This window comes from Parus major, chromosome 11 (assembly GCF_001522545.3).
Source record: "Parus major isolate Abel chromosome 11, Parus_major1.1, whole genome shotgun sequence".
Classification (NCBI taxonomy): domain Eukaryota; kingdom Metazoa; phylum Chordata; class Aves; order Passeriformes; family Paridae; genus Parus; species Parus major.
The window spans coordinates 11,956,404-11,979,992 of NC_031780.1; the positions used below are offsets into that span (position 1 = coordinate 11,956,404).

Sequence of the window (23,589 nt, forward strand, 5' to 3'; positions counted from 1 at the left end):
AGAGTATAAATTGAATACTTCTGTAGATCCAGTAAAGCTGCACAATATTTCCAGTGAAACCTATGGAAGTCACATGCTCAGAGCCACTGAGGGTTGTGGCCCTAGCAGATGGCACACTCAAACAGCAAGTTGTGATTATAGACATCAAAAGTAAAAAGTATTCCCTGAAAAGGCTGTAAAGAGACTGGAGGAATGTGAGGCCCACAGTGCTGCCTTATTGCTTCCCTTCATACTTTTGCACTTACTGGAAACTCCAAGTCTCTTTAATTGAGCTTTTCCTCCCCTGCACTCCTCACAGTGTGAGAGGGTTAATTGCTTTGGATGGCAACATTACAGTTTTTGTACTTCTGCTTCCTCCTGGAGCTCTGAGTGTGCAGAGGAGCTGTGTGCACACCACAGAGGAGCCCCCAGCACTCGGAGCAGGGATGAGAACAGCTCCAGACCTCCCAGCCCTGGGTATCTGTGGGTATCTACAGAGCACCGTATCTATGGCTTTGAAAATCAGCACTGGCCAAGTGAGACCTTAATGCTAATTGCTGCAGCATTTCACTGTTTATCTTAGCCGAACTAGCATTACCAGTCATGGTTGTTAACAACCTCAAGTGGCACTTTATTCATCTATCAACAGCCTTACCCTGTGAACAAGCAAGCAAAGAACTATAAACATCCACTCCAAAGTCACTGTGTAGGTTTAAGCTGAAGCCCACAGAAAAAAGGCTATTCACAGATCATCAGAGAGCAGACAAAACACAACCTCCAAACTGATGCTTTAATCTACAAAGTTTTATTTGTCTTTTAAAACTTGTAAACCATAAAAAGAGCTTATCAAATATCTGAAATTAGTACAAGAAAAAATGATGAATCATAGCAAACTGCATTTGTAAGGTCCAAATTCCATCACATGCATGGGGCTCTTCTGCTTCCATTTATGAAGCTGAAAACAAATTTGGCCCAGTTTGTTAGGTGTTTTATTAGAAAATTCACAAAGCCTAAGCATGCTATACTTTGTGAATAGAACAGAATGGGAAGGATTAAATGCAAGAATAAGCACTCAGCACCCGAAGGATCTGAACCCCGTATCTTCATCCACAAAGTACAACACCAAAGCAGTACATACATCCCTTAGCTGGCAGTAAATAGAGGCAGCTTTATGGACTAGGCACTCAAAGGAACACACACATCCCACCTCACAGACATGTCCCAAAAACCAGAAAGCACAACACCCATCACTACCAGTATGCCTGTTATTGTTAATGTTTGCCTATCCCCAGATTTATGAACATTAACATGATGTCTTCAACTTTCTTAAAAAACCTTCTGGAACTTTAGACTCTCAGACCCCAGAACGCCAGCCTGTTAAAGACAACCAACAGGCCCAGTCTGCCATTCCTTGTGGCATAAAGATTATCCTTTGTGTGAGTAGATTTCACAGAGATAGTGCTTAGTGTTTAGAAAAATCAGGACAGATACTGAAACTCTGGGTAAAAAATTTGACTAACTTTTGTGTGTTTGTAATCAAAGAGAAAAAGAACTGATGGCACTATTCAAAATGTGTTCTAAGGAATATTCAAAACATCTGTAGAAACATCTGCTTCCACAAACTTTTCCCTTACCTTGGACAGGGACTCAGGAAAACAGGGATCCTTCCTTATTCTGCCATAGCTCCAGTGATTATCTGCAACTTCCCTGCCTCGTGCCTCCCCTGCACACTGGAGATTCACCTCTTAGAGAAAGTTGTTCAAGTTTTCCCAGTCAAAAGCATTCTACAAACTACTGTTGCTGTTTTATGAGCAAAAACTGTACCAGAAGAGATTCATAAAAGTAATATGAATAAAAAGTTCTCCATACAGCATTTTCCTGCCTCTGGTGTGTCTCCCCCAGCCCCTCTGTTGGACAGTTCTGTGCCATCCCTACACTTCTCAAATCTTTCCATCTTTCCCTTGCCAGTCTTTCTTCACAGCTCTAACTCTCTCAGTAATCTGCCTGAGTAGTCCTGAAATCCTGCTAGTTTAAAACAAAGAAATTAGAAGACTTCATCCATGTGAGTCCTATAATTTTAGTTAATTTAAGATTGAATTATCTAGAAATATGAAAGTAAATTAAAGCATCATTGAAAATCTCATCATTTAATAACTATAATCCAAGCTTCAAATAAGATGCATTTCAATGTATATTGAATAAATTCAATATAGTTTTTCTCTATCCGTTCCTTTTAGACCATTTTAAGCACATTTTAAATGTGCACAGAATAACAAAAAAAAAATCAAAAAAAAAAGACCCTTCCAAATCAAATCAAATCAAATCAAATCAAATCAAATCAACATCTGTTCAAAAATGCAAACAAAATGCATTATTATGTCATAAATAGAGGCTGGTTTTGCTGTTAAGTGCGTTAGGAAAGAAATCTTCTTCCAAAAGCTATTTAGAAAACACATTAGGTTCAATTTTTAGTTCATGGATTTTCAAACATGTTTCTGCTGGTATATTAAAAAAAAAAAACCAAAAAAACAAAACCAAAGAAGTCTGACAATTAATAGGATGCTGAATAAGACTTAGTTCCCAGCAAAGCCATGAATAAGTCATGTTTGAAAATGTATTTTCAGATCTTGATGAATTGCATCAAGGTAATTAAAGGTGCGACTTGATTAGCTGACATGTTTCCAAACATGAACATTCTTGCCTGTACTCCAGGCAAAAATTATGGTGAATGTTTTTGCACATTTTCTAGCATGATGAATTTTTCTCAAGTATAATCTAGGCCCAAAGGGGCCCAACTTTCCTGTTAATTGGAACAGAAATGAAATCTGTCATTCAGTAATTGAGGTACACGATGACACGGGGAGAACAGTATGCACTCATCAGAGCCGTGTGCTCATGGACCACAGAGCACACACAGTGCTCGTCCCTTTAGGAAAAACCTCCTCTGTCAGAACCCATTCTGTTCCACCCACTCACTTCTGCCAGAGGACACCCTCACACACACATAATATATATATATATACACATGTACACAACACACACACACTTTAAAGTACTTCTCCAGCTAAACACTGGTGTTTTATGCTCACGATGACTGCAGTAGAAAGACTGTAGCAGAGGTCATACATTTGGTCATATATCTGGGGCTGGTCTGCCACTATGCCAGGAGAATCTCATCATCCAAGGGCAGAGGTGGGTCTCCATTTCCGACAATGACTAAGTGGCATGTGGCTGTTTCAAAGACATTTGGAAGCCCTCAGGTCCTCCAATGACAACAGTGTAAAGAGTATTTGCTGCTAATCTTAATTAATTTACCAGTTTGATCTCTTACAGCAAAACTTCCATTTACTATTAGAAAACCCATCAGCAGTAAGATGCAGAAAAAATAAATACTGAAGTTCCTGGCTGCACATTATGTAGACTTCAAACCCACCTTCCTGGAATGAATTTATAGGCACCCTGCAGCCAGCAGGAACCTGGCAGTCTTGCCAGAGATTTCACTGGGATAGAGATTTTACTTCACAGCCTTAGCTTAGGTTAATTTGCATTGTGGTCATGAAGTTGTGAGAAGAGCTTAGCAATCCTTTTCAAAACACCATACTGCCCAGAACTGCAGCTGGTAGAGATGAGCAAAATTTTTCAATTGAATTTTTTCAGCAAATAGTGCAAACTTCAGAATTGACTTCATTTTGCTGAACTGCCTTCTGTAAAAACAGAAGAAGGAAGTGAAAAGTCTGGAGTTTTCATCTGAACTTACTTAACGTCACTCCATTTTATTTTCAATATTAACAATATACTCAACTCTGATATTTTTTTTCTGGAAATAAATGTTTTGTTTAACCAGAAACTAAACTATTTCAAATTTTGATTCAGCTACGGTTTTGAAAAGCTTAAAACAATATTATTTTTTTTTTAGGAAAACCTTTCAGAATTAATAGCAAGATGAAATACCAGTTACTCAACACAGGTCCAACAGCAGGGGACAAGACATTTAACTTTGAAACTTGATATTTTAAATGTTAGACCAAAGCATACCCAGTCCATACGTAATTTCCTGATCCTGTTCCCAAAAATGTTAATGCAAGCTCTTTCATCAGTGGGATCTGCAAGCACTGACAGCAATTGCAATAGGCCCCTGAAATCCACAACAAGAAGAAAGAAATATACTTTCTGAACTAGTAAAACTTTAATTAACAGGGGGTTCTCTTGGCACAGTTTTTGCTGTTAAATAAATAAAGCATTTAGTCAAAACCATCTATATTTACTATACAAAATACTGAAAAGCAAACATATTTAAAAGATAGGGAAATTTAAGGTTCTGTGAAAAGAAACTGTGCTACATGTTATTCACACTTATAATGCACATAACACAACTGCAACACAGTATTTAGATACTGTATATTCATACATGGCTGGTGTAAAGTTTTCATAAGGGGATGCCATGTTATTAAAATGCATTTGTGCTTCACAGACTCTGAGCAAGGCAGAATTTGTCTTTTGAATGTCCAAATAAAATAAACCAAACCCAATCAATGCCAGGCTGTAACAAATGGCCAGTCGTGTTCCATGTCAGAGCTCACTTGGCACAGCCAGCACTGCACACTTCTCAGTCAGATGGGATTTTGGTAGTGCTGCTGTTTTCTTTTCCAGCAAAATATCTTTGGGTGAAGGAGCAGTTTTATCCCTTTGCTGCCCCTTCTTAGAAAGCCCCACAATTCTGAAAGCACTCGAGTTTTCCAGAATGTTTTCTGGTTGTCAGCAACAATCTGCATTTAAGAAAAATTGACTAAGAACAATTTCCACCTGTCAGTCTTTCTGGCATGCTCTAGTGAAAAGAGAACAGCTTTAATTACTTCTTCAAAACAAATAGCATGGCATCCCTTCTTAGATGGAATGTACACTGTGTGTTTGCATGCGGTATAATGAAAGTCACTTGAATACATCAGACTTCTTTTAACACTATAATATAAATAAGCTTATTCCTTCTACTAGACATATAAATGCCTTTTTTTTTTTTTGCAGTCCATAATTATATATACATTGAAAAAGAATGATACACAAGCAGCAAAAAAGGCTTAGACTAGAACAACTCAGTGGTAACTAACCAAATTCGTGGCCTTTTCATATTTTCAACACAGAAAATTCTGCATATAAATATTTTTGGACTTTAGGAATTTTAAAATAAACAGAACAGTATAGTTGTCACACAGATCAAACACATTTTAAAAACATTTTGTTAGATTTTACAGAACACACTGTTGACAGCTAAAAAAAGTAGAATAAAATAAACCAGATTTTTTAAAGGGGACAATAAGTCTAAACATCTGCTGATCCAGGGAGACAAGAGACGGACCTAATTACCATGAAGCAGTGATTCTATTCCAATTCCACAAGAAGGCAAGGCTTCCCACTGTTCTTTACAAGGTGATGTCTCTGTGTTCTTAGAAAGGACAACATCCCTCTAAAACTGGTCAGCAGTAAGGTAATATCCCACTTTGGACTGATCAAAACTCTAGTCAGAAAACAAAAAATACCCTAATCATAAAGGGCTTATAACAATGTTGGATAGTTACATTTTACAATATATACTATTGACAAAATACCACAACATTAAAAATAATTAAAACCAAAAGCAAATACATTTATAGAACAATTATGTCTTTATGTAGGAGTTCTCTACTTTAATGATCCAAAAGAAATGAAGGTGTTTTCCAGTCACTTTCTACCTGCACAAATGATGATCTGTACAAAACCCAACTGAATCTATTTTAAATCTGGGCTCCACAGAAAGCAAAACATCAATGTACTGACCCTTTCCTTTTTTTTTTTTTTTTTTTTTTACTTTTCCAATTGTCTTTTGACCTTCAAATTTCTCAGCAGCCATTAAGGTCTGAATTGAGTGTGGTCTTATTCTCCTTCATGGAAATGGAAGCCCTTTGATATGGAAAAAGTAGAAGAATCCAGAAAGATTGTGAATGATATTTTTTTATACATGTCTCTTTAATGGGAGAAGGACAAATTTATAGGTGCTTGGGAAATTCAAATTGGAGGCACCAAGAAAATGCCATGGCATATGTTTCTAAAAAGTCACTGTTGTGGAAAAAAACAAATATAATGTTAATATTCAAACCACAGATTTCTAAAACACAACAAAATGTACCTGAGAGTGTGCATATTTATATATATATATTTATATTTATATTTTATATATATTTGCCAACATTTAAAGTGAGAAAGTATATTTTCCTCAATTCTTTCTCAAAACAAAGAACTGTGGATTTAAACAAAACAAACCCCCCCAGTCAACCCCTCTCCTTCTCAAACCCCCATGAATGATACTTATGGCCCAAGCATTAAAGTCTAGTGATGCTTTGGAAAACCCCATTTCATATCCTCCTCTTTTCAAATGGTACCCCAGAGTGGAGAATAAGCAAGAGAAAAACCAAAAATAAAAGAAGTATATTTAAATATTACCCAGTATATAACAGACTGTACTTGTATCAATGAAGAATCTCCAAGAAAATAAAGTGTAAGCCATACAAATGTAGCCCTGTTGACAAGTTTAGCTAATATTTCCTTGTAATTAAGATGATTTGAAAGGATGTGAACACAAACAGGCTACATGAACACAGTATATTAGAATTCCCCCCTGTAGCACATTACAATCAATAAAAAGAAAATAAAATCTGAATAATACTAGAGGTAGCAGCTGTTTGTATTTTCCATTATCTGAGTATCTCTGGAGTCCAACCCTTGGAACATTGCTCCCCTGATGAAAGGCTTGTGTGCGATCAGCCGACATACAGCAGAGTGGAAAGCTAGATGTCTGCAAGAGTGTTTGAAGTATCTTTCCGAGTACAGTGGAAGTAGTACTTGTACAGAAGTGCGTTGACGACCTGTATTAAATCACAGCTCAAAAAGCTATGGCTGTTTGCTGTTTTACAAGCCACTTAAAAAAAAAAAAAAAAAAAAAAAAAAAACAATCCACAAAGGTGTTTGAGTAAGCTATGCTGTTCCACAACATATAAATAGGGTGAGTTTCAAGAGTCCCATATAACCTCTAAAATATATGCTAGCTGAATATTAATGGAGTAATGATAATATTGATCATAGTAATGCCATAGTTCTGGTATCACAAGAACACATTTCCTTCATTTGGGATGATTCTTGGAGGATGTTGGTGGGATCTCTTCTATGTCTGGTAGAAGTGGTGGTAGTGGTGGTGGTGCTCGTGATGGTGGTGGTGCTCATGTCTTTGTATCATTTGTCCCACTTGCCCTTCATACAGAATGACTGTGGGTAGGTCTCTCACATGTTCCTTTTCCACAACTGTCCCTGGAGACTGGAAGGTTTTGCACATTTGGTGATTCTCCTTTGCCCTCTGCTTATGCTTCTTGTGGATCTGTTGGGACTGCAGGGGAAGGTACGGGAGGTTCTGGCCCACGCGTGCACTTGGGGAAGCCATGGGCAAGGGCACCCCTTGAAAAGGTTTGTTTCTAACTGCCCTTCCAGGATGCACAGGGGCCACATTTTTGCTCTGGGCTTTGGGAGACCTCACAAAGTGCTTGTTTGAGTCCTGGTTCCGGAGCCTCTGCTGGATTTCTGCAATTTTGGCATATGAACTTTCAGCCAGATTGATGTGGTTTGGATCCACCACTTGAGATTTCCTATGGTGAGCATGGAAGGTCTCAGGCTCATGAGAACGGGATCTAGTTTGATTCACAATTCTGCCTGGTGGGTCATGTTTTTGAGCTGCTGGAGGAGATCCTAGGAAATAACAAGCTGAGTTAGTCATCTAGTATTTCAAAGTTTTAATTAGTAGCATGCAGTTGGCAGGGATAGTATTATCGGCAGAACAAATTTTTCCTAAGGAAGTGAATGCAATTATAGCTGTCTAGTTTAATTACATTTAATAATTCTGGCCAGTAAATAATACACAAATATGAATACCTATCTAGAGAAGACTGAACGTATGTGTGTGTGTGTATGTGTATAAAAATCTTTATGTTACCAACTCTAGGTCATCAAATCAACTGTGAGGGGAATAGTAAAACCCTGGCACAGGGCACGGAAATGAAGGAAATCCAAATCTCTTTGATTTGGGGACTAGAGCCAAAATTCCAGGTATGAACACATATTCTTCTATTTTTGGGTTAGTAGTGAGTATAAAATATGTGCTGGTCTCATCTTGGGAACAAGCTCCAACATCCAAAAGTCAATCCTTGCCTCACCCGTAGCCTAAACTTAATAAATTAGATGTAAAGATTGTTCTCCTAGGCTCAGCTCCAAGTTTAGCTACGCAAACAAGCACATCAAAGCAGCCTCACAGCACATTAGCCACTCTGCTGTGATACCAGCTTCACCAGTAATTATCTGGCAGTATTCACAGTCCTATTTCTGAGTCACTACAGACAAATCACACAGCTTCACAATTCACTGTCCCTCATATGGAACATGCAACTTGAAGAAAGAAGAGATTATGAGGTTACAACATAAATTACCTGGCCCAAACTTTGATGTGTAGTTTTCTATTCCTGCAAGATCCAAATAGTGGTTTCTCCTTTCAATGTTCTCATCTACACAATGACGATAGCACCCACTTTGCTCTGGATTGTTCTCACTCTGGTGGTATCTGTCAGCAGGAAGCAAAATTACAATTCAGCAGAACTTCTTTAAAGTTCTTATCACCATCTGCAAACCAACAACTAACGGACCCTTTGAAGTGACAGGAGCTGCTCACAAAGAAACAACACTTGAAATTCTGGATGACCAGATTTGCTATGATGATAGGCCTAAACTGACTCTTCCTTCCCCTTGTATAAATCAACCCTCATGTTGCAAAGCAAAGGAGACCTTCCAATTGCATCACATGTGCAAAAGCAAACAAAATAACTCCTAGCATTTATTACTTTCTGTCTTAGGGCCAAATAATTCAACTTGTTCTTCAATTTGGACATGCCAAAGAAAATCTGCTGTTTGATTCATGACCATTCCCACCGCTGTGAGGAAGTGCTGGGGTAATCCAGATAAATATTCACGTGTTCAGAAAGACAGGCATCAGCACAGGTGTAGTAACTAGAGAGAACCTGGGAAGAGAAGGTGTTGGTAGGACACTCAGAGGTAACTACTGCTTTCCAAAATACAATTTATAAGGTCAGATCAGATGCTGGCTTTAGAATCTCAACTCCTTTTCCTGCTCAGCTTTGCAATTTTATTTATAGCAGAACTATTTCCTGAGAATGAATATCTGAAATACCATTCATTTATGAGGCTGAAAAAAATCAGACAGAAGTTTACAGTATTGTAGCCCATAATGCCAAACAATTTAATTCAGCAATTTAAATGGGAAGTCTGCAAATATGAACAATATTTTCAACATAACAAACAGAAAGGATAAGCAGAAAACTCTTGATTAAGTTGCTGCTTGTCATTCAGACAGCTCAGTTTCCAAGACCACGAGATTGGCTCTGCTATTTCTCTGTGCAAGTGCACTGATGTCAACCTAACATCAGAATTTGGCCTGGTATCCTACAGCAGCTGCTAAATGTAGGCTCTGTAATGTATGGTGCCCAGTACTCTGCTTTTAGTCTATTAACACATTTCCAGGTTTGCAGAGGCTGCTGATCCCCCTGAGCTTTGGCACAAATGGCTCTCCTGGTCTAACTTCTGCTGCTCAGGGACATTACAGAACAGAGGCCCCTCTGTCAGGTCTGCAGCTTCTTTGACTAAAGACACAAGACTTGACCTACCTGGAAGATCATTTTTGGTCAACTGTGATAGAGGTAGAGTCTCCTGAATGGAGGAGAGTCTGCCTAGAAAGCAGGTAAGGTTTAAAGATTCTGAGTCAGCTTTGAACTCCACAAGTGACATGGGGTACCCCCCAAAAAAAGTGGAATGTCCAGATACATTTTTGTATATAAAATATACATCTGTATATTTTGCTTTTTGGATACCTGACCAACTCAGTACCTTTCCTACCTCAGACACAACTTTGCCAGTTGTTACATTTGGCAAGTCAACATACAAGATCTCTGGGGCTAGAACTTGCCTAATTTAAGCTGCCAGGCATGAATCACCTACAGAAACCATTGGGACTTGCACACATGTGCTGAAGACAATGCACAGCTAACCCAGAAAAAACATCATTGAGTTTGATCCAACACAATTAAGCAACACTGTATACAGCACTGTCAGTTGGAAATGAAGCTAACAGGGAACCTGTTGTTTTGTTACTGTAATAAATTCAATCTCTCATCAAGACAGAGAAGAAAAATGATGCCAGTACTGACACAGCCCTACAATCTAATAACTTGTTTACATGCAAGATGATGTTCCACAATATTCAGGCAAATACACAGTGAAGCAATTATACACTGGTGAGAGATGTGCTCCACTCTCAAAGGGAACTTCAAGCACTCTGGGAAGTGTCTGGCATCCAGGCCCACACTGCTGTCCTGCAAACACATGGGGAGACTTGGGCAGGCATCAACCATGCATCGAGGACTGTGTAAAAGCACAGTGTTGTTACTGGGGTTGTGCTTGGTTTTGGTTTTAATAAAAATGGCATCTGCTGAAGAGTTTGTGGTGTGTATGGAAGTCCTTTCTAACATTCCCACGCTGATGTGTTATCCTGATGGCACGAAGCACACAACAATATAGCAGGAAAGAGGAACAGAGCAGTGACAGAGCACAGGGCAGAAGATGCAGGGACATCCCCTGCAAGCCTCACTCACTGAGAACACGAAGTTCAAGTCATCCAGGGCTATCTAGCCAAGAATCTAGCTACTTATCTTGATACCCATATTAGCCCTACAGGTGAAAATTCCTGCCTGTACCTTACAGCAAATGAAAAATCCAACCTATTTCTCTCCCAGCCTTCAGGATAAAAACATTTCTATCCACTTTATCTTGAATATTTATCATATCTTGCCTAGAATTCCTAAGTGAATGAACATGTAAAATGTGTGTACTTCTCACAAGTTCTCATTGCTGCTTTCAAAGGGGAAGAAATTGCATTAATATTGTGAGATTCTGATCTGAGCCTCAGCAGCTTTCCTGAGGGTTGTCAACCTGGCCAGAGTGCACAAACATCCCTGAAACACACACAGTGTGCACAGCACACTTCATCCTGCCTACATTTAGAGGGATGCAACAAAAACTGTCAGGTGCTGACCATTGTCTGATGCTGATCTACTCAGCTCAAGACACAGATTTGTTCTGTTGACGAAGCCTCTCACCAAAGGAATGAGAAGGACAAACATTTTGTCCCAACATCTGATGCTTCCATGACTCTGGATTTAATTGGAAGTGCCTGCTGTACATAAAAACACTACAATTGCGGAGCCAGGAATTTAAGGTGGATTAGAGAGGGAGTTCAAACTGAAAGGGGATTTTTGCACTAGATTATCAAACAAAACCAGTCTATCAAATTCACACAGGGCAAAACTTCGCTAATGGGCAGAGGGAATCTGCACACCACATCTAGGCCAGCAAGTAAAACCATGGAGCATTCTTCAGTTCATAGCAGATTTTGTGCAGAGTTGCTGACACAAGATTAATAGTAATTTTATTCTTCTTTTAATCTGAAATTTGATTGTACTGGGATTTGCTGACTGGGATAACTCACTAGCATTTTTTCTCCTTCCAAAAAAGGGAGGTACTGTTCTCTTGTCAGTTTTAATAAGACTGAATGCTCCTTCTCCTGATAAATTTGTTATGTATCCAGACAAATATCCCTAAATCTAAAGAAAGCCAAAAGCTTGTTGGGTTTTTTTGATTTTTAAATTTGCAGCTGAAGAAACAAACATAACTAATGAGTCAAAGTCATCACTGTAACAGTTCAGCAAACACTTCCCTCTTCCTTATGAGCAGTTTCTGTTATGAAACATAAAATCCTAAAATATACCAAATATGCACCAAGATGATCTGTTAGCACTCTGGTTGGGTTATGAGCTGGTAACCAAGTTAGCCCATGTAAAGCTCAGCACTATTTGAGTTGATGAGTGAAAAAATGGGCTGGAAGGAGGGCAGAACAAGGCAGGAGACAGCTACTAAGGAGATGAAAAGGTTTTAGGACACTTTTAGTCAAAAAGCTGCGCTATTAACCTCACTTATTTGCAGATGGCATCTAAAAAGACAATTCAGATCCTCCACAGAGCTCACAGAAGAAGAAAATATCAAGATTTTTTTTTTCTTTTTTGTTTGTTTTGTTTTAATATAAGTATCCAGCTACGGAATCTGCTCTTAAATCCACAATGAAAACTCCTGTAATTCTTCTATTTTAAAATAATTTTTAAAAATAAAATAATCAAGCAAGAAATCAATGGTTGAGGTTTCCTCAGAGGTCCCCAGTGCCTGTCAGGAGTCAGGGTTCATTCCCCTTACCTGAGGGAAGCTCTCTGCTTCTTCTCAGAGCTTCTTGCTTCTTCATTAGCTTTGTTTTCAGCCCTGTGCCTGGCACTCTGCAGATCTGCCAAGAGAAAGTACATTATTGCCACGTTGCTGTCCTTGCTGATCAGCACAACTAACACTCCACATTGCAAACACGGCTGCTCGCGTCAGCAGATCAGCATGTGATCACTTCATGTAACCTTCTCAGTCCTGCTTTTGCCCACAGGACAGATTTTCCTCAGATGTAACCTCGACTGCAGGGTACCAGCCAGGGTTAGATTTACCCTGCACTCCATGTGGAAGCCCAGGTGGGGCCACATTCACACTGAAGGCTCAGTGCTGACAATTCAGCGCTGTGCTAATGCATCACGGAGCTCCCCAGCACTGAGAACTGCCTTGTGTTTGTTCTTGAGGGAGTGATTGTTTTATTAAAATTGAGGTGGCCAGCCTCTCCTTTTAGAACTCATACCTACATTTTCTAATGAAGTATTATTTAAAATACTTTTAAGTATTTCAATTTAGTACTACTCTACCTACTGAAGTAATTATACTAATTACAACCATTATTACAGTGAGGATAAGTTGGATGACCCATCATGGTATGAACCTTTTTATAATGGCAGACTCCGCCAGCACAGAAAATGTGCAATTTTTATGCACAGATGCTTTACTTATGCTTAATTGTTTATTTTTATCCAGCAGCACTGGTAGCTATGCACTGGCAAGAAACATTTTATACCCCTACACCTGCTTCCACACAGACCAAGTGCTGCAATACCAGCAGAGATAAAGTGGTGCACACCAAGAAGGCCTTAGACCTGCCTTGCAGAGCACAAAGACAATTACAGCTCACAGGAGTTACTGCTGCTTCCTAAAGAAGCAATCCATCAGAACCCTTATTTGCTAATGAGACTGAAAGGAGGGCAGGTAATTTTCTATTCAAGATCATAAAGCAGGTTAACGGGGTTTAAAAAAAACCACATAATTATTTGCCTTTAAGTATATATACATTTGTATTAACAAAATACAGAGATGCATTTTCAAGGGACTCAGAAAGTTTTCTGTATTTTTTCCAATGGCTGATTGCACATCCTTACCAGTGTGATTCAACAAGATACTCTTTTTTTTCTGGCTGCCATCTGGTGCCACAGTGAGTTTCACTCGCAGAGTTTTGCTGGAACTAGGAGAATGGTTTACTGATGCATCAACTACCTCATAGATGGTATGAAGCAAGCTGGTAATGTCCTGGGTTGGATTGAAACACAAAAGAACACAGTACTGTGAAAATGGCATGAAACCTACAGCTTTGATGCTTACAATTGTTTTGGATTTGCCACTATTAAAAGCCAAAGTATCCTCAGAAGTCACTGAAGTTAGAAGACTTTAACTTGCCCAGAGTGTTACAATCTTCACCAAATGGGTTTATGAATTGGGGCAAAGCAGATGAAAACAATAACTAAAGCACAAGATATGCAGGTTTCCCAAGCTCTGAATCAGCAAAATGGTGTTCTGCCTTTTCTTTTCTTTGATTTACACAGAACCCAGAGATAATAATTTATACTCCACTAAAAATTGAGTTCACGTGGCCAACACAAATACATCAATTGAATAAAATCTTGGACTATACAGTCATTACTGTCTTCCTATTTGTTTAGTTTTGGTTTGTTGTTGTTTTTGTGGATGTGTTTGTTTGTTTGTTTGTTTTTTCCTTGGCATAGTTAAATGGTTGATTATCTAAAGGAAAATCAGCAAGAAAAGTGGCAGAACTTTAAACCTCAGGTTTGAAAATAAATTATGTTTGTCTGAATGTCATCCTACCATCTGTGTTTTGGGGTCTAGCTTATTTTGCAAAATTCAACCAGTTTCAAGCACACATTTTGAACTGCAAATATTATCCAGTCATGCCTATTAAAGAACCTTCTTCACAGATCTCTTTGAAGGCAATGGGACGTGAACAGAGGTTTACATGTCTGGCTATACTGGAAAGAACACCAGCCAATTTTAACAAGCCAATGGTTTCTAACAGGAGAAACACTGTTTAGTAGCTGGTGATGCTCAAAGGTCTATCAGGTTGATTTAATCCAGCCAGGCTCAAACAGGGTACTACCTTAAATTGCCAGGATGGAAAGGGGATCTCTTGGCTCACTGCTTTTCCTCAAAGGAATTTTACCCAATCTGGTCTTGGGCACCAACCTAAGGCCAAAGGATTCTGATAAAGCATTCTGATCACTGCAGCCTATAAAGAGCCCATCGAATGCATATCTGAGAACTTCTCCATGCTGGTCTTCCTTTTCCTTGATCTATCCTACTACCTAAGCTCTTTCCAGATGCCTGCAAGCACAAAGGAAATACCTAAATCATCTTTTGTCAAGCATAACTGGTTCTGAGGATTAAGAGTCAGGTCTATAAAAATTCAAAACCTTTACAACTTCTACTTTGCTCAGAAGTCACACCTATAACATGGGCAGCTCAAAGTTTAGTATGCCCTAATGGAGCTCCCTGCCACTTTAGTAGTCAATATACCACACAGTCCTCATAATGGAACCACCTTTTAAGATGACACAGAAATATTAAAATACTAAATTCTACTCACACAGAATTTAGGGAAATACTGACCTTATGGCCAGGATCAATGATATTACAGTACATTTTCCAGCTCAATAGGAAGAATGAATAACAAAATCCTAGGGGCTCCTTTGTCTTAACATGTAACCTTTCTAACTTTACAGCACTCAGGGGAATTTCTCCAGACTTGTAAGTTCAAGACAATATATTCACAAAAAGTGAGCAGAATTTGCAGTGTCTCATTTATCTTTCTGATAATATTAATTCTCTCATTGCTGCAAAGGTCTATATGGGCTGTTACTACCTGTCAGTAGCTGCTTTCCATGCTCTTGACAATCCCTGTCTAAAGCTTGAGGGTGGGACAGAGTGCTCTGTGTCAATCTGACAGACACCTCATAGCTCTTTAACACATCTCCCCTCTCATACTTCCACCCCAATTTGAAACCTAGCCAGACCTCTAAATGTGGCCAGACAGAGCCACATCTGACAGCCAGCTTGAAGGGCTGTATTTTTATTTCATCTAAGAGGAAAAACCCAGGCAAGCACAGAAACAGACAAACAAGCCATATCTGTGGTTTCATACATGCTCCATAAGTCATGTTCTAGGAGCATTGTGCTAGAATCCTACACTTGGATAAACCTTCTCCTTCAACAAAATACTTCAGCACAGTATTTATTCTTAACTGGGCTCCATACACTCAACACGGGGGTGAATGGGGCTTTTCCCATACATTCCAGGACAAGTGTTGGTTAGCCAACATGTCATCTTTCCACATAAGGCTGTTACCAAGAGGTTATTATCAACTCTTTCATTCACAATAATCTGCTCTTCTTCCTTTTTTCAGCTATGCCAGATAGTTGTAAAACCAGATGTTGGTACATCTAATCTATATTAGCTTCAATAGTCAAAGCCAAAAAATTGCCCACTGTCCTTTTACATGATTTTTTTCAGGGCTGAGGTCTAACTTGCTAACTGGCTTACAGTCTGCTCCTTTGTGTTCTGTGAGGGTCTTTCTCAACAAGCTGCTTGACTCAGCAGTTTAAAAAGTACTCCCCAAGGCTGTCAGGGAAGGCCAAACGTGGCATTTGTGTGACACATACTTGGCAAATCACAAAAACTTGCCCACACATATCACATCAGGACAAGTTACATGTCTCAGCCAAACAGGCCCAAATTAACCCAAATTAATGTCCAGGCTGTGAAGTGACTGCACACAGGACTCAGCACCCTTGTGGGCTTACACACTGCTGCCTTTGCATTTTGTGACGTGTTTGACATGCAGCCTCTCCACAGAGCTCGGAGCTGCTCTGCATTCTGGCCCTGCAGGAGCGTGGATGTGTCCCAAGATCGAGGTTAGGGACAGCCATGAGCAACCACTTAGTGCTTATGCTGATCTTTTAAATACTGACAACAACGTTTTTATTACAGGGTTCATTTACTTGTGGTCCTAATTTGGGGCTGGGAATTTCAGCAAACTGACAGTTCTGATTTGGTCAAACAAGGCTGCTTGGGTCCTTCTGTCTCATGCACCACAGTCCTGGCTGAGCAAGTACCAGCTACAAGGGAGCTTCAGCCTCCTGTTGCCTAACAATTATTGCTTCACAATTATAACATGAATTTCTGAGGCACTGATCTACTGGGAATAGTCTTTGTCAATAAAATTTGAACTGTGACTAAAATTCCTTTCTCACAGCGCTGTTTTGGCAGGTAATATGGTAATGGTTTTGTGTCAAATTGGTAGCAATAGACCATTAAGATATATGTTACATGCTCTGTATTTTATAGTTACATGTATATTTACCCCCAAAAGTACTTTCATCTTACAGCAGCCTGCCAGACGACTTGTTTCCCTTGAAAACTGTCCCACTGAACATCATCTGTATTTAAATTTGTTAAAAAACCACCTAAATCCATTGAGGCAGCTTGTGCATTTCACCATCCTCAAGAAATTTAGCATGGAAGATCAAGAATAAAACCTAGTTAAATGTTCCTCTTGTCTGATACATATAAACCAGCCTGACCCAGAGCCCACCTAAAGAATCAAACTTTTATGCACAATGAATTATGAGTTTTACAAATCATGGGATTTTGCAACTGTTTTGCTTTAGACTGCTTGGCCCTTTCCCCCCAAAAAGTGTATTTTTAGACTACTATATTAAATGGGTAAAGAGAAACAAGAATGAACAAAAATATTTCTCTCCTTTATAGCAAATGGATTATATTTAGACACAAGTATGCTCCATGACTAACTTCTGGGGGGTTTCTGGTATGCAGAATTTCTGCTGGGATCTTTAGGTTAATCAAGTACAAAAACTGAAACTATTAAATTTTTCCACAGAGAAGAAAACAAATGCTCATTGAGTAGTATCCAAACAGCCAGCACATGCCATACCCAGATTTGTCTTTTGCTTATTGAACACCACATTTGGTTTTTCCAGGGTGAAAACCCCATCCCTTTTAACAAGCAGCCAATGCAAACAAGTATATTAAGAAAAGAAAATTCAATAGATTGCCCAAGATATTTCCATTCAAAATTTTTAAAATATTAAAATATTAAATATTCAAATTTCCATCCAAAATATTAAAAAGCAAACACCTAAGCCCACACATGTATGCTGCACTCACACATCTATCTGCAGAATATTCTATGGATCTCCAGTAGGAGATTAACAGTAATTTATAACACTCAGAGAAACCAATGGGTCTGAAAAAAGAGAGAGAGCACTGAAGTATTCCTCATTCCCTACAGAACATGTGAGCCTGAGAAAGTCCCTGTTTCAGGTATTATTTTCTATTTTTAAGCAATATTAGTGGTATAGGGATAACCTTATCTTTCCCATATTAATATAGGTTATCATCACAAGACTAGTTAGCAAATCTGAGATTTTTGTAGAAGATACTAATAGATTAGAATTAGACATTAGAATTAATTTGACAGAGTAAGATATTTGTACCCAGAAAAACCCAACCAACAAACAACCCCCAAAAACCCCATAACTACCAGCCTCCCCTCAGAAAAAAAAAAAATCATAAAACCACAAAAAAACCCCACAGAACACCCCCCAAATCCAAAGAGTTTAATAGAATGGAAAAATTCAGTTTGAGTTTTTGTACCTTGCCTGAGAGAGAATTCTTTGACTTCCCTTAAAACCAAGAGAGAAAATTATATTTTCTCTTAATATTTCTATCATGAAACCACCATTCCTAATGACTGGAATAATGGCCACAGATACAGACAGGCACTGCACCTCTATCCATTGGTTTCATTCTTCTTTATGTATCCTGAGTTAGTATAAACACATGAAAACCAACAAATTTCAAGGTAAGGGTCAGGCTAATAAATGGTTGCCCCAAAAAAGCCAATATCCTTCCCCAAGTCAATGACTTGGTGCCGAGTTCTGAATGCAGATATAACCTCAAACCTTTTTTATTCATCAGAGCATAGGAGTAAAAAAATCTAAAAAGGGAAAGAACAAGTCACAAAGGAAACATAAGAGGAAAAATTGGGTATTTAATGTGAGATACAAAGAACATTTTTAGCATTAAAAATGCATGAAGAGAAACATCAATACCAGTTCATTACCTTTCCCTTGGAAAAAGATAAATACAAATGTCTCATTTGTACTTTGTTTGTAGTCTGATTTCTACATACAGCAGGATGTTTTTACTGCAACATCAGCTCTGTTTGATCACATACATTTTTGAATCATTCTTATTTGGAACGCAAAAGGAACTTCACTTGCTATCTGCTCAAAAGCTGCTCTAGAAGAAATTTCTTTTTTTTTTTCCTGACAAGAAACTTTCTTGTGTGCTAATTCCTGTGCAGCCGCTCACCGAAGAAACTCAATTTTACAAGGAAGAACTGATTATAAAAAAAAAAAGAAAAAAAGCTAGTGTTTATGAAGTATAATTACATTCAGAGAGCTCAATATAAAACCTCATGGATCAAAACACATTAGCTCAATTATCCAAGTTTCAAGTCCGATTACAAATATTCGTGTGAAGATAATTACAGCGCAGCTGTCAGTTCTACAAAGGCCTGCTGTACATAATGAATTGTCCTCTTATGGCTTATGGAATGAAGGGAAGTGTTATGAGCCAAGTTTCATAATATACATATTAGAGCAGGAAAAGTTATCTCTCACTAAACCAAAAAGGACTGAGAACCGGTCATCTTTATGACAGAAAAAGCAGAAGTTTAATAACATGCAATAATGTTAATTTATAATTTGCTGTCCCAATAATTATGCTTTCATAATGAGTGTATCTCTTCAAGAAGCATGACTAGATGTGAATTTCTAATTATAAGGACTACAGAATAAGTCATAGAGACTCTAGGAGGAAATCAAAGCAGCATTAAGTTCTGAAGACGTTGTTAGATCCAGAAGAAATTTCACTAAAATGGAATTTGAATGCTCCAGCAGCGATCTGTCATTCTGTAGAACCCAAGGGAAGTTGTATCAACTAAATTTGCACCTTATTTACAATTTTTAAACATTTGAATGAAAAAAGCCCATTTAGCTCATCAGTAAAATTGCTCCCTACCTATGTGTATCTTACAAACTTAATTTAACATGGCATATTCCTTTGAAAACTCTCTAGATATGAGGTACAATATTTTAAACACAATGATTTTGAATCAAATGAAATGGATGTGGGTGGGCAAGCCACTTCTTTTCCACTGTCTCACTTTTACAACGTGGTGAAAAGCAAGAATAATGCTACTGACTTCTTTTTGTAAAGCACCTCCAGGTCTACAAGTAAAAAACTAACTGAAAAAGTTTAATCTCACTGTTAAATCCAGATATAAATCCAGGAGACAATAAAGGGAAATTTTCCAAGAAGGAGAAAATGTCCATATTAAGCCTTTCTCACCAGAACACTGGACCTTTGTTAAGAAAAGCCGACTGGTTCTAAATGCATTTTCATCAGCTCACTAAAGGGCACTGGTACAGCTCTGCCTCTTCCTCAGACTGCCCATTTTGTCTCTGCTCCAGCAATGTACTTCACATCCTTTTAAATGAAAACATGTCTCTTACTCATTTTAATTGAAACTATTCAAATGTTTAATGTTCCCCCTCATTATGTCATTTGCTGGAACAGGAGCAGGGTTGCTTAGCAAAGGACAGTATCAGGCATACTACCCATCTCCCCAGGGGCCAAGAGAACAAGAAATTCTATGTCATATTAAGAGACTAAAATTCCTCTTTTGTGGCCAGGATTATCTATGAACTGCTATTGTTGGTCATTCTGGCTCAAAAAAAAAACCGTCATAAATTGAACCTGGATTCAACAGAAGATAACCAAGAAGATGGCTTATACAAATGGTCCTGGAAGAGTTTGCAAAAGAAGTGTGTGACATAAAGGGAAAGATTTGGAATGGTGCACACTACTTGTTTCTATCTTTGGTCACATGTAAAGAGCTGAAAATTATCAACCTATTTGGTCCCTTGGTTGAAAGAATTTTTTTTGGCACAGGTTCAAGCCTGAATGTAGCAACCTCCAGACCTCAGAGCAATATAATATTCAATCCCTGCACATATTTGGTTTCAGTTAAGCTGCAGTCTGCTCTTGTAGCAGGGAGAGGTAGAATTTGGCTGTAACATATTCTCAAAGTACAGTCAAATTAAGCTCTTTGGTGTACCACATAATCACAAGTAATTATTGTGTACATACTTGAAAGCATATTCTCATTATGTTCAGCACATGGAACCCCCACTGACATTAATGGGAATTCCATGCCTGAATGTAAAAGACACCCTTGTGTGTGGGTTTGGGTTTTGTGTGTTTTTCCCCTATTTTTGAGAGTCACAATAATCTTGCAATGAAGACTTAGCCTTGGGTCTTGAAGGACCTGGATTCAATCTGCCACTAGGCTCTTGTGAGACTTAAAGCAAGTTATTTCATTTTTCTAGTGTCTGTTCCACAAACATTAACAAATGCAATAGTACTTTCTCACCTCACCACTCCTTCTTGCCCTCTCTATCACATCTTCCTATCTGAAACTCTGGACTTAGCCTGAAACTTTTCATCTGCTTGTCCTTGTCCATGAGGGGCACAGATTTCACTTCACTACTCAAACCACCTTCAGAGCAGAGACAATAAAAATAGCCTTGTAATGATGTTCAAATACATGTTAAAAAGCCTGAACAACATTTGGCAACGTCAAAAGAAATTTGCTTCAGACTTACAGAAAAAAATTCTGCCCTCAGTTGGTGTCTAAGGCCACTACACTTTCATTATTTCCCCTATTGCTTTCAAACAGTTTTTAGCAATTGTCACAGGCACCAGCATTAGATCTAAGTGAGAAAAAGCCTTTGATTTCCAGTTGATTATCTAAAGGCATGGGAGCCAGTAAACACACATCACAAAAATCAATGACAGCACATGGCATAAATGCCAAATAAAAGACATTCTTCTAGAAGTACTATTCAGTTTGGGCAGAAATAGCTCTCAAAAAGGACTATATCCCAATTTATACACTCTTATTTGGCTTGAAGACATGCTGATAATAAAAAATACACAAAGGTATGCTTTGAAAGCCATCCTTTATGGTACTCCAGAGAACATCATCAGTGTAATTTATACTTGGAGGCAAAAGGCAGAGATCAGCCCAATATTCATGAAAACAATAGAAGAGTATAGTTGGAAAGAATGTCAGCAAGCAACCTTGCTATTTGGTTAGCTTAACTCTGAAAAGCAGGAGAGAAGCCAGAACAATATACATTTGCAGAGGTTTATTTTGACAATGTGTTTAGTTGTTCAGTTGTTTCAGATATTTTTCCTCCTCAAATGCCAGTACTATTTTTTAAAGGCTAATCTCAGGTATTAAACAACAACCAGCTTAAAAAAAAAAAGGGTACAGTAGATCTGAAAACAGTAAACTACTGGTGGGATTGTTTCTAGGAGGGAAGGGTCCGTGGAAACTGCTGTTTGAGTTGGCAGGACAGCTCTACTTCATGTTAGAAAAAATGTTCCTGTTATAAAACACTTCTCTTGTTAGCAAGTGCTGCACATAAAGGGGCAGCTGTACTTTGCTTACCTCACGTGTGACTCTTCCGTTGTTATCAAAGTCATACAGTGTGAAGGTCCATTCTTGCCTGTTATCTTCCTCTACAGACACATCACATTGCAATTCCTAAGAAACATGCAAAGAGCAGCTGATTACCTAAAGCAAAAGGCCTGTTTGCAGGGGAGACTCTCTGTAGGAGGCTGCTTGCTTTCTTCCTTCCTCCCTCCCTTGTGGGAGAAGCTCTGAGGATATGTCCTGGAGAGGCCTCTGTCCACCACAACAAGGAGGTCCCATCACAATCACAAAACACTCCTAACTCTACACCTCATGGAATTCACAACTTGCTTTCTACTAACACTGTAGGAAACAGAAAAAGGTACAAGAAGACTATTCCCTGAAGCTCTTGAAACATAGTAAGAGTCCCCACTAAAACATGAGAAGGAAAGCTGTGTTTAACTCAGGAAGAGGAAGACAACAGAAGCAGACTCACAGAAGGAGGTGGCACATCACAGGGCCAGGAGTTTAATCCTTGTTAATGCAGTACGGACACAGATCCCCATCAGAGAGACCAGTCCTCCAGAGATATTGACAGGAAAAGGTTGTCAGAGTTAGTGCAGTACATCACGCCACTGAAGCTCCTGAAACAGAGCCTGCCTCGGAACTGGCAAGGACAACCTGGGGGTAGTGCCTGCTCCTTGTTTTAACTATGCTTCTGTTAGTGAGAGTGTGATCTGTGGAAAGCCTGAAAGAACCAATTTGTTAAAGGGGAAAAAAAATCCCCAAACCAAAACCAAGAACAAAGGATGCACTTTGACTGACTCCAGTCACCTGGGTGCAAATCGTTTGCTGTCTCTCAAGGCCTGTGCAATCAGAATTATCCAGAGCCACAAAAAGGCAAAACAGAGAAGTTACGGTGCAATTAAAATGAAAAGTCACTGTATGCAAGTAAAATAAACAGCCCCAAATAGCTTCAGCATGATCGACCTCAAAATACCTGGTTGATCTTCTGACTTGAAACCAACTCCCTACAGCAGTAATGGGCACCCCGTCCCCTGCCGAGTTCAAAGGCAGCCTCCTCTGGGTTGTAACAAGCCCGGCTGAGAGCTGCCAAGTGCCCCACACTCCACTGTGGAAACACAGTTTCGGATTACATAAACATTCCCGGCACCTTTAAAAGCAAAATCACTTTCACCTCAGATTTAGACCTCTTGTCGCAACACTTGCATTTCTGATTCTTTTATACCTTTGAAGCGTTTACCAGTCTCTTAGCTCCCAGCTTACATTGCTGGAAAACTTTCATTTGTAGAACAAGGGAAAAAAATATCAATACTTGGTTTCTTGCCACATATTAATACTTCCCTGTCCCACATTGCCTAACATAACATCTTTATGTGAGGATGTGCTCCGCTTAGTTAAGAGCCATGGAAACCTTCCCCGTATTAGTCACGGTGCCTAGAACCAAGTGCTAACCTTTATGGCATGCCAAGAACTACTTGGGAACAAACACAGACTTTGCTGGTGCAGTGGAGTTCCAGCTACTCTGGCACCAACCATGTTGACAGGTGTCCTCCAACGTTCAAATGTCAAGGCACTGTTAACTGCAATTTATCATGCCTTTCCTGTCTGCAAATGTCTGCTACTC

At 38.9% G+C, this 23,589-nt stretch overlaps 1 protein-coding gene across 2 annotated transcripts in view; it reads right to left on the minus strand.

The window, feature by feature from the left end:
- Positions 1 to 768: 768 nt before the first annotated feature.
- Positions 769 to 23,589, minus strand: part of NKD1 (NKD inhibitor of WNT signaling pathway 1) — a 110,814-nt gene continuing 87,993 nt past the window's right edge. Inside the window, exons 6-10 of one of the 2 annotated variants that reach the window (XM_015640317.3) lie at positions 21,978 to 22,073; positions 13,467 to 13,614; positions 12,364 to 12,448; positions 8,481 to 8,611; positions 769 to 7,746 (exon numbers count right to left, since the gene is read on the minus strand). In XM_015640317.3, coding sequence (XP_015495803.1) covers positions 7,172 to 7,746; positions 8,481 to 8,611; positions 12,364 to 12,448; positions 13,467 to 13,614; positions 21,978 to 22,073 — 1,035 coding nt within the window. In that variant the 3' untranslated portion in view covers positions 769 to 7,171. The remainder of the gene's footprint in view (positions 7,747 to 8,480; positions 8,612 to 12,363; positions 12,449 to 13,466; positions 13,615 to 21,977; positions 22,074 to 23,589) is intronic. The other variant, XM_015640318.3, reaches the window with a different exon arrangement.